General features: G+C 32.4%; 1 protein-coding gene across 5 annotated transcripts in view; it reads left to right on the plus strand.

Moving 5' to 3' along the window:
- Positions 1-12570, plus strand: part of CEP290 (centrosomal protein 290) — a 91080-nt gene that overhangs the window by 29443 nt on the left and 49067 nt on the right. For all 5 annotated transcript variants that reach the window (XM_076007121.1, XM_076007123.1, XM_076007125.1 and 2 more), the window contains 4 exons: positions 1661-1776; positions 4292-4394; positions 4484-4714; positions 8104-8277. In XM_076007121.1, coding sequence (XP_075863236.1) covers positions 1661-1776; positions 4292-4394; positions 4484-4714; positions 8104-8277 — 624 coding nt within the window. The remainder of the gene's footprint in view (positions 1-1660; positions 1777-4291; positions 4395-4483; positions 4715-8103; positions 8278-12570) is intronic.

Here is a 12570-nt window from a genome sequence, read left to right on the forward strand (position 1 = left end):
AGTATATTTCTTAATTTAGTCTGCATATATTCCTTTGGGTTTTCAGAATAATAATAGTGAGATCTATTATTAATGGATTTTGATGTTATATCAAATGTGACAAATAAGAGCAATTTACTCCATTCAATTTATGTGTATGAGAAGCATGTTCATTCATCTTGTTCACATGCATGTCATTCATATGAAATATATGATTGACATGTAGAACAAGCAGCAACTACTATAAAGTAGTGATGTGTAAATAAGATGAGCACTTTTATTTACTGCTGTTTGGAAAACAATTCAAGAGAATAAAGTCTTTCAAAGTTTTTTAGATTTATGATCAGAATTTTTCCCTTTTTTGTGTTAACCATAAGAAAAAGTTGTTAAGCCAAATTGTCTTTTTTTCTTCCCTTTACCCTACAAGGGGTTAGTTAATCCATCAGCAAATAAGAAAGGGTACTATACTATAGTGCCTGTGTTGCTTTTGTTTCTTATTTTTGCTATCTATATCATGGTCATTATAAATGGCTTAACGAGAGATGCTTTTTATTATTTGATTTGAAGTTTAAATATTTGTAACATCACCTACACTACAAATTCAATTACAAAAATGTAATTCAGAATCAATGAAAATATGTTTTTGATGATAAGTACTCCTCTTTCCTTCTGCTAGATGATCCATTGGTGAATATACTTGAGTTATGATTATCAAATACTTGTTTTTGTATTTGGAAATTACATTAATCTTTTTTTAAATATTGGAGTTTGTATGTTATCTAAGTCAGGTAGGGGCCACCTTAACTATTTATCAGAACATTACTTTATAATTCATGTTATATCATTATAGTTCAATGTATAATTTTAGCACTCTTTATGATTTCTCTCATTCTCCTGAAATATAGGGACACTATTAGCAAGTAATGACAGTAGGCATTGTTATATTGTTTGAGATAAGATTCATGTTTTTTCATCTTTATTAAAAAAACATGAGAACCATTGTAGTGGATTAGAGAGCAGCTAATAGAGAGTTTGAAAACCTGTCCAAAGTGTTAAAACAGATACTTAGTCTCTCAATCCTAAAGCAGCATAGGACTTGGCAAGACCTTGGGAGTTAGGTAGACTCTACCTCAAATGTTGGATCTGCCTATATGGAAAGTATTTGGCACCAAGCCTGGCATATGTGCTTGGTAAATGGTTTCCAATTGTAGCGCTAATGGATTTTTGATGATGAATAAGTTACTTAGTCTTTTTAAGTTTTAATTTCATTTTTAAAGTAAAGTAATTTGAAAGAATAATTTAAGTGGGGATATGAAAGTATATGTTCACAAAAGGGTATATAGCTGAATGGAGGTGAGTTTGCAACTGTTCTGATAAAAAAATTCATGCATACGGTAACTATTGTATCTGGTAATTTGTGTGCTTACTGTAACTATCATATATGATAAAAATTATTTTATCTCTTGTAAATTGCTTCTTTTTTGCAAATTACTCATTCCATGTGCCTTAAACTAAAAATGTCCAAAATAATCTAGAAATGATCTATGTTACTTATAGGTTGATGACTTTTTTTCTCTTTTATATACTTTTCTATAACCTTGTCAGAATATGAGTTTATACTTTCTAATTCAAAGTATATTCTGAAGCTTCTTTTCTTTCTTATTTCTAAACCAACTTTTAGGAACTAGAAAATAAAGAAAAGAAATTAAAGAATTTAGAAGATTCTCTTGAAAGCTATAACCGAAAATTTGCAGTGATTCGTCATCAACAAAGTTTGTTGTATAAAGAATATCTAAGGTATAGGTATTAGCAAAACTTTATAAATGTAATTGCAGTATATTCTTATTCAAAGTGAAAGTAACTTAAAAAGAATTTACATATTTTGTTTTGTATTTCCTGCTTACGTCTTCTTTTTTCCCCATCACCCTACACCCAGTGTAGCTTAGTGATTATAAGCCCACCCTGGATTCGTTCTGCCTGGGTTTAAATCCAGACTTTAACATTTATTTATGAGACCTTGAACAAGTTATTTTACCTGTCTGTATCTCAGTTTCCTTATTTGTAAATTTCTGTGCTGGAAATAACCCTTTTCATAGAGTTGTTATGAAATGTAAATTATTATTGCATGAAAATGCACAGATGAGTGTATGACACATATAAATAGTTTGTAAATGTCACCTGTTTTTAGCATCATTTATCATCATCATTGTTATCATTAATCTTACATGCTCAGAGGGAACTAACATACTTCTCCTTATCTCTGCCATCTTATCTATATCAATGGAATTCTTTCTTTTTCTTTTTCTATTTTTGTTTTTTTTTTAAGACACAGTCTCACTTTTTTGCCCAGGCTACAGTGAGTGCCGCCTGGCGTCAGCCTAGCTCACAGCAACCTCAAACTCCTGGGCTCAAGCAATCCTGCTGCCTTAGCCTCCCAAGTAGCTGGGACTACAGGCACGTGCCACCATGCCTGGCTAATTTTTTCTATATATATTAATTGGCCAATTAATTTCTTTCTATTTATAGTAGAGACGGGGTCTCGCTCTTGCTCAGGCTGGTTTCGAACTCCTGACCTCGAGCAATCCGCCTGCCTTAGCCTCCCAGAGTGCTAGGATTACAGGCGTGAGCCACCGTGCCCGGCCATATTTCTTTAGTAGGAATTAGAATACCTAATCAAAGGTGATTTAAATACTAAGGGTGATTGTCAAAGGTAATTTAAACTCTAAGGATGATTTTCATCTTACCAAAGCTAGTTGTAGGGCAGGTTATATTTAGGGATTGTTGTTAATGCCTACAATGATTGTAAAACAGCTACATGAGTTTAAGGAAGATGGAACCATGCCCATTGAAGAAGAGGAGCATTTTTTCCACCTTACTTTTAATTTAAATTTAAATTAAATTTAATTTATTTATTAATTTTGAGACAGTGCCTCACTCTGTTGCCACATGTAGAGTGCAGTGGCATCATCATAGCTCACTGCAACCTCAAACTCCTGGCTCAAGCCATCTTCCTGCCTCAGCCTCTCGAGTAGCTGGGACTGTAAGTGTGCACCAAGACACCTAGCTATTTTTTCTATTTTTTGTAGAGATGAGGTCTTGCTCTTGTTCAGGCTGGTCTCCAACTCCTGAGCTCAAGCAGTCCTCCCGCCTCAGCCTCCCAGAGTGCTAAGATTACAGATGTGAGCCACCACACCTGGCTACTATCTACCTATCTGTCTATTTATTTATCTGTCTATCTATTTAGTACAGAGTGTTGCTCTGTCGCCTAGGCTAGAGTACTGTGGCATCCACCTAGTTCACAGCCTAGCTCGCCCTTCCACAGTGCTAGGATTACAGGCATAAGCCACCACGTCCAGCCTTTATTTTTAAACATTTTTTCCAGAGGTGTTTGGCTGACTTTGACTCAGATCTTATGATCTAGAATTAGGTCATATGTCTAATTTTGAACCATTCAGTGACAAGGAGAATAATGCCATCATAATTGGTATGTACCAGGCAGATTACAGGCAATTATGGAGTGTCACTTGTGTAGGCAATAGTGTCTTACATCCCTTTTAAAAAAGTTAATTAACATATTTTTGAGTTACTTTTTTAGTTGACAGGGTGATATTGTGTATATTTGTGGTGTACAACATGGTATTTTATGTGTGTATATATGTGTGTGTATATATATATGTATATATAAATATAGTACAGTGGTTAAATCAAGCTATTTAACTTATGTATTACCTCACATGCTTATTTTTTTGTGCTGAGAACACTTAAAGTCGACTCTTAGCAGTTTTCAGGTATATAATGTATTGTTATTAACTCTAGACACTATGATGTACAATAGATCTCTTGAACTTACTCCTCCTGGCTAACTGAAATTTTGTGTCCTTCTTTTAAGTCTAATGATTTCAAATATTGTTTGTATCTTAAATATTTTGTAAATACCACTCAAATTTAAAAGTAGGATCAGAATGTGAGACCTGATATCTAGAATTCATTTGGGATATTATTTTCTTAGTCCTCTATTTTCAAAAAAATGTTTATAAGATTCTGCTTCAATTATTATATTGTAATCCTTTTAGAGTGATGAATCAAGGAAGAATGAAAATAGTTTGATAACCTTGTTATCTTGGATTTATTTTTTAAGAATTTCAGGCTAACCTATTTAAATGAAATTTTAACTTCTTGTGTTATCAGACACTGAGTAGCTATGATGTCTCTTTTAAGAAAACTTTAAATTTCTATAATCTAAAGTTATCTCTTCCTATAATTAAGCATTATTAAATTTACTATATTGTCTTTCTTTTGTTTTTGTTTTTAGTGAAAAGGAAACCTGGAAAATGGAATCTGACACAATAAAAGAGGAAAAGAGAAAGCTTGAGGATCAAATCCAACAAGATGCTATAAAAGTCAAAGAATATAATGTAAGTAAAACACTTAAAATCAGTATACAATATTGTATAAACTAAGATAACTAGATTTCAATAAGTAATATCCACATGTCTTTTTGCAGAATTTGCTCAGTGCTCTTCAGATGGATTCAGATGAAATGAAAAAAATACTTTCAGAAAATAGTAGAAAAATGACTGTTTTGCAAGTGAATGAAAAATCACTCATAAGGCAGTATACAACTTTGGTAGAAATGGAGCGACAACTTAGAAAAGAAAATGGGAAACAAAAGAATGAGCTGTTGTCAATAGAGGCTGAAGTTTGTGAAAAAATTGGATGTTTGCAAAGATTTAAGGTACTTCTGATTCTTGTTTTGTTTTTGACTATGAAAATTTTCAGTTATACAGAAGATAGGATAGAATCATTAACACCCACCACCTGGATTAATACCACTTACTAACATTTTGCCATAATTGCTTCATCTGTTTTTTGTAGGAATGTTTAAATTGCAGAAATTTCTACCCTAAATATTTTAGTGTACATCTCAAAAAAATAAAGCCTTTTTTTGTCTACATAACCACGATAAATTGATCATACCTAACAAAATTGACAGTAATTCTCTAATATTACCTAATGTCCAGATTATATTCACATTTCCTCAGTTTCCAATCAAGGATCATGCATTTATTGCATTTGTATGTTACATGTCAAATCTTTTTAATATAGAATCCCCTTGGTTATTTTTTCTCTGAAAAATGTTTAAAGATTTATCTGATTTTTCATGTATGTCATTTTGTTCTTCTATCACCTACATTTACTGAAAGTTAGTTTTAAGCCTTTGTCAGAGTCAGATATAAACTTGGCCACAGTACTTCATAAGTAATGCTTTGTACCTTACATTGCATCACTTCAAGAATGTCTGGTTGTTCCACGTGTTGTGATTGATAACTACGTTAAAGAAGACAGCCACATACCTCCATTATTAAGTGATTTAGTTACTGTTTAGTGATATTTTGGTCCCATAAAAATAACAAGTTCTTCAGTCCTCCTAATGATTTTAGCATCCTCTGATAATTGTTGCCTGATTAAATTATTTCACTAAGAATTGCAGAAATCATAATTTTCTCATTATATTATTCTTTTACATTTATTAACAGACATTCTATAAAATAGAAGAGCTTTTCCTTGTTAGTTCAGACAATTTGGTATTCTTAAAGTATAATTCCTACTAAAAAGACAAGATAAATGTTTCATTCTTTCATTTTAATTGCTAGTATTCAGAATACACAATTGGTGTCATCTGCTTCTACCTGTTTTTTGCCCCCTCAGCTTTCTCTTCCAGTATCATAACAGACTCATAGATTTTTAAATATTCAGTGTGTTTTAGTTAATTAGAGTCATAATGTTTTGTTTCAGCTTGGGTCAGTGGGAGTCCTTTAAAGTTAGCTCTTAAGTCCTTTTAACAAAAATTGATTAGTTTTTGAACTATGTTTCAAAGCTTGGTTTGTTTTCTGGTACAACAAAATGTCTTAGACTTACCTTATATATTTCCTGTTTGTACTTGGAATAGCCATTTCTCTAAAGAACCCTAGTTTTTTTTTTAGAGGGGAAAGCATTTCTATACCAAAAACTGGCCACTGGGCGTCATTGCTCTCGGAGTGTCATTTCTACTAGTCCCTTTCAGTGGACAAATTAGGAAAATATGTATGTATCTAAACCATGAATTCATGCTGTTATTTCCAATTCAAATTTAACATTATAGGGTAAGTAAATAGTATGGGATTTTTGCTAACATTCTTTGATTTTGTGCTTGTATTATTTTTTCTTACATAGAAAATCTTGGTTATTAACTTTAAAATATTTTTTTATCTTACAATATGCATACATTAATTTGAAAATAATACTTGTATTCGTATTAACAATAACAACAAAAGCAAAGCTAACAGACAGAGTTTAAAGTTTCATTACAGGTCTTTTTTTCTTCAGAATATATCTTGCTGAGGATGTGTAGGCAAAGTAACATATTCTACAGTTACTTGAAATAATCTTGCTCCTCATGTTGTTATGTTATGTATTTGATGCATAGTTAAACTCATTTGTTTTCCATTTTTTTCAATTGTAGGCATTGTTTTCTTTTTTATTAAATTTGAATATATAGAACATTTATATATTCAAAAGATTTAATCAGAGAAATCTTCTCTCCTTGTACCTTTCACCTTATTCTGCCCTACCTGGTCTGGGTAACTGATTATCCTTCTAATGTTTCTTTTTGCAAACATAAATAAAGACAGAAAAGGTTACATCATATGAACACTCTTCTGCACCTTGCTTTACATCTTATAGCTTATTTTTGAGCATGTAAATGTTCATTTTTACATGACTAAATTTAGACAGAATCATATGAACACAGAATTTAAAGTAAAAATAAAATGAACTTGAGAACTTTACCATCAACTTTAAAGATAGTAATAGGTGATATTGTCATGCTGATAAACTTATTTCAGGGTGATCTTAAAGCTGAATCCTAGATACAAAAAGAAACCTGTTATAAAATGAAAGCTATTTTTATTCTGACATGTAATAAGGGAATTTTGAGATATAAGAAATGTTCTTGTTTTTATTTTTGTGTTAGATTTTTTAGGATCTTCTTAGAGTTTTACAAATATAGTTAGTATTTGAGATAGAAAGGAAAACAAAAACTGGAATTTTCTTCCTCTTCAACCTGCTCGTTCAACTTGATTTTTTAATTTTTTTTTACAAAATTGGAGGCACCAAAAAGATATTTTTAAGGGATAGGAAACAGAACCCTATCTACTCCTCTCTCCTCTCACAAAAGTAAAACTGAATCTCAAGGGTAAGGTAGAATAGGATGTACTTATTTAGATGGAGAAGAAAAGCTGTCAAATGAGATCTGGAGCCCTATTAAAAATATTTTTCCATCATTTTATACTTCAGAATGAATTATAACCTTAAGTTCTTCCTCACTTTATAAATTTGGTTATTCCTTTGTACCACTTCTTAATCAGCTTCCATCACAGTCTTCACTGTACTTTTCTATGTAATTTTTGCTTATCACAGAGCAGTTTACTGGAGAGAACTAAAAGTTCAGACATTTCTTCTTGGTGTTAATAATAAAGTATCTTTGAATAGTTATACAGCTGATGAATAGAATATGAAGCAAAATAACTGAAAGTCCTTGACATTATTTATTACAGAGAACTATGATAGGAAGTTTTTTGCCCTTAAACAATGTTTCCTTTATGTGAACAAGGTTTTCTTTTGATACAAAGCTAGTCTGTCTAACTTATAATAAGCAGAAATAACTAAGCTATAAAAGTTACTTATCATAATGCTAATTTTGCCATTCAACTATCAAAAGTTGTTTTTTGATCTTAAAAAATTTAGAAGAGTCATTCAGTGATACATTCTGAATGATATATTTTCTTGTTGCTGTTTATTATGCTTTCTCAAATTAATTAAATTTTATTATACTATGACAGGAGTTATAAAAGGATTTACTTTATTTTTATTTTTACTGTGATTAAAAATTAAAAATAGCATCATTGTAAGGAAGAAATTAATATTCTTGCAGATTTTTACTCACATGGGAAATCATGTATTTTCTAAATGGTTTTAAAATCTGTTTTGTTTTTAGTTGTATTATCTTGTGTTATCCTTCTCAAAAGTGGCTACTGTTTCAAAAAAAATATACAAACATAACTCAGTGTATCTTTATTTACATAGGAAATGGCCATTTTCAAGATTGCAGCTCTCCAAAAAGTTGTAGATAACAGTGTCTCTCTGTCTGAACTAGAACTGGCCAATAAACAATACAATGAACTGACTGCTAAATACAGGGATATCTTGCAGAAAGATAATATGCTTGTTCAAAGAACAAATAACTTAGAACACCTAGAGGTAAGTTTGTATGATCCTTGAACTTTGTGATATTAGCCATTTTTCGTTGATGATGTCTTTGCGTTTTGGAGGATTTTTGAAATTTTAATTTCAAGTTTATCTCTATTTAAGTAAATTTAACCAAGGTATAATTGGGTAAAAATTTTATCCTAAATATTTTGTTCCTGAATATCAACACACACACACACACACACACACACACACACGCACGCACACATGCACACATATATAACATATCTATTTATAGTTGCAGAATGACTTCCAGAGAACTTCATTCAGGTCATCCTCAGCTCACTTGCATGATTGAGCTGCATTGAATCTTTTCAACTAGGCACTTCATGCACTGACTCCAATAGTAGAAAAAAATTTTTTTTCCCTTGGGGCTACGGTGTTTCACTAAAACAAAGCGCTCTTTTCTAATTTGTTTCTTTTTATTGTTTTCTGTGCATGAGTTATATGCAAGGCAATCCATGTTTTTAGAATTAAATTAGAATACATTCTAATTTTTAATTAATTAATTAATTTTTAAAAATTTAATTTAAATATTAATTTTTAGAATACAATTAAATATTAATTATAACAATAAGAGCATCAACAAGTAAGATTCTTAGGAACCAACTGCAGGGTTTTGCTTCATGAGGCTCCAGGCTCAAAACTAGCCTGAGTTAAATACAACTCACATGGCAGTCAATGTGTTAAAAAAGAAAAAGGAGCATGAAACAGATAGGGTATTGTAATCATAGGAGGCGTAAGTATCCATTAAGTACCCATCCCTTTCTCTTACCCCTGTTGTCAGAGCAAACTGTTCTCTCATGGTTTCTGAATTCTGTTCATTAGGATGGATGTAGCCAAAAGTGGATGACCTTTATGGCTCTTCCTGGACCATGGATGAGCTATACAAGTCTCCATCCTTTCTTATTTTAGAGATGTGAAAGAGTAGGGTGCTGAGCACGAGCGACACCCCGTCTCTACCAAAAGAAGAAAAAATTAGCCGGGCATGGTGGTGCATGCCTGTAGTCCCAGCTACTCTGGATGCTAAGGCAGAAAGATCACTTGAGCCCAGGAGTTTGAGGTTGCTGTGAGCTAGGCTGATGCCATGGCACTCTAGCCAAGGTAACAGAGTGAGACTCTGTCTTAAAAAAAAAAAAAAAAAAAAATAATAGAGTGGAGTATCATAAATTTCACTTAAACTGTGAATATGGACTTTGTAATTCTCTTATAGCCCCTTGACCTCCATACCTTGTACTAATATGTTCACCTTCCTCATCAGAAATAAGGGCTTATGTCCTTTGCCTTATTCTCTTTTAACATCCTCTCACAAGAGTAGAATGAGATCTAATTCTGTTAGCTCAAAAAGGCTTTTGCTTGCTTAGAGAGATATGTTGAAATAAAACATTCTGTGTAGCTTTCAATGACTCCTACAAAATTGGGTCATTATTTATTAATGCTATCTAGAAGTAATCATGATCAGTTTACTTTTTTTACTTCTTTTGCCAAAGAGATTATGTTAATTTTTATAGAAAATTCTCTATGTTTAGGTGTGGTAATAATTTATTTTCTTTTTTCCCAATTCTCCATGTCCTCTGTCCTATCCTCTCTAACATTAGAAAATCCTAGGTAAGAGATTTCTTGTAGATAACATACCATTGAATAATTTTTAACTCTATTTTATCATTTTCCAAAAGGATATTTTTTATTTTTCCTCAAAATTTTAAAAAATGTGATATACCTTATAATTTAATCTTTGTCTTTTTATATATGCATTTATATACTAAGTTAATTACTTCAGTTCAACAGAATATGTTAAATGCCTGTGTCCTAGTTATTGCAGTGCAACAAAACAACCCTGAAAACTTAGTGTATAAAACAACCATTTTTATTCTGCTCATAGATTCTGTGAGCCAAAATTCAGATAGGGCAGAGTGAGAATGGCTTGTCTACTCTGCAGAGCCGCATCCTGGGAAGACTTGAGCTGGGGGTGACTTCATCAGTGTAGACTAGAATCATCTGGAAGCTTCTCTTCACACAGGAATCTGGGCTGGGATGACACTAAGGCTGATTCTCAGCTGAGAATGTACTACCGTGTTTCCCCGAAAATAAGACAGAGTCTTATATTTATTTTTCTCAAGAAGACACCCTAGGGTTTATTTTCAGGGGATGTGTTATTTTTTTTAAGTACGGTACAACAATCTACATTTATTCAAATAGAGTTACGTTGTCTTCTTCCTGGAACATCATCATAATTCTCCAAACCCCGAATTCCATCCTGAATTTCTTGCAACTCTATTTCCTTTAGAACCATTGGCCCCCCAACTCTCATGTCAAGCAATAGAGCTCTCATGGGGCAAATGAGAAGGGCTGCTTCTCTTCTTTTCCGCTCCACGAGGAAATGCATGGGTTGTGCAGATATCCTGCGTAGCCACGCCCATCACTAGGTCTTATTTTCTGGGTAGGGCTTGTATTGCGCAAATGCTTAGAAATCCTGCTAGGGCTTATTTTATGGGTAGGTCTTATTTTTGGGAAAACACAGTAGAGTATCTACATGTGTTTTTTTTTATACACATGAGCTTCCCCACAGCATGGTAGTCTAAGAGTAGTTGAACTTAACAAATACATGACTACTCAGGACTGCAGCTCTAGTATTCTAATGAAAAAGGTGGAAACCATGATACGTTATATGGTTTAGCTTTCAAAGTGACATAGTGTTATTCTCTGCTGTTTTCCATTGCTCAAAGAGGTCACAAGGCTGCCAAGATAATGAAAGAGAACATAGCCCCTACCTCTCAATGTAAGGAATGCCAAAAATTTTGTGGTCTTTTTTTCTTTTAAACTGTCACCTACACCATTTTCAAGGAATTTTCTATTAGGCTAATTGACAGCTACCTCAAACTCAGTATGTTCAAGGCTATTTCCTATACTTTTTATAGCAGACCCATCAGCCAATTAAGAGCCTGTTAGTTGTATCTCTTTCTCTCCTGTACTTCCTGCATTGTAGTTATAATTCTAAACATCATTTCTAGGGATATATCCCTACTGGCAAGGTCTTAGTTTTATTTTTTATTGTATTTATTGTGGCAGGGTTTACTCATATCTCTGTCTCGAGTTTTACATCCTCTTTACTGCTACTAGAATGATCATTCTAAACATGAATCTGACCATGTTGCTCCCTTCTTTAAAACTTATTAAAGCTGCTAGTCACCTGAAGGGTAAAGGTCAAATTCCTCTTCTAATTATTCTTAACTCATGTCCTAAGGAGTTTTGCAATTTATGTTTTAGAAACTGAACTACCAGTTTTCTGCAATACAGTGTTCTTTCTTACATATGTTCTCTTGTACATGCTGTTTCCTTTGTCTAGCAAACCATTTCTCTCTTTTAGTGTATATGTGTAGTGAATTTCTATTCATATTTCAAAACTTTATTCAGACATTACCTTTTTTCCTCAAGGATCTTTATGGAATAAAGTGACTCCTCTGTCTATACTAGTTCTATATCTTATATGTGGTTTTGTACATAGTACACATTTATATTACCCCATATTGTATGTGTTTCTGTGTCTGCCTCCCTTACTGGAATGTGAGGAATTCTATTTAATTTATTTTTGTGTGTTTAGCATCTCCTGTTTAGCACAGAGTTTGAGCTAGGATATGTTGACCTAAGACTGATTAGTGATGAAGAGTCACAGTGCAGAAGTCATCAAATGTGGTGATTAGGAAATCATTGATACTTTTTGAGACTTAATGTTTCATGAGAATAGAGATGGTGAAAATCAGATTTCAAAATATAAAGAACAGAGTGGATGATATGGAAATACAAAAACTGATGGATAATAAAACAATAGAAAAACTCTAAATTTAATAGAAGAAATGAGAAATTATCTGATTGAGGTAGAATCAAGAAGGGGATTTGTTTGGTTTTATGTTTTGTGGGGGTTTTTTTGTAATAAATATGAACAATGAAATTTCAGGGAAGATGGAAAGAAAATTTAGAGCTAATAAAGAGAGAGTGATGAATATTAGAGATGAGAGTGGTAATAAGTGAGGGAGTAAAATATCAGGGTATGTGTGAGAAAATGGGATTTGGAGCAAGATTAGGGTTATCCTGTGAAAGAAGATGGAAGGAAGAAAAAAAATTGGTTAAAAGTTATTTAAAACACCCTCAGCCCTCTTTTTTTTCTCCGTGTTTTCACAGTATCTAAAATTGACTATAATTATGTACTTTACCAAAAAAAAAATCTCATTTTATTCCCTTATTTTACTTATTATAGCATCCTCTTTTTAAAATCTCATCATACTG

This window comes from Microcebus murinus, chromosome 10, assembly GCF_040939455.1.
Source record: "Microcebus murinus isolate Inina chromosome 10, M.murinus_Inina_mat1.0, whole genome shotgun sequence".
NCBI classification, from domain to species: domain Eukaryota; kingdom Metazoa; phylum Chordata; class Mammalia; order Primates; family Cheirogaleidae; genus Microcebus; species Microcebus murinus.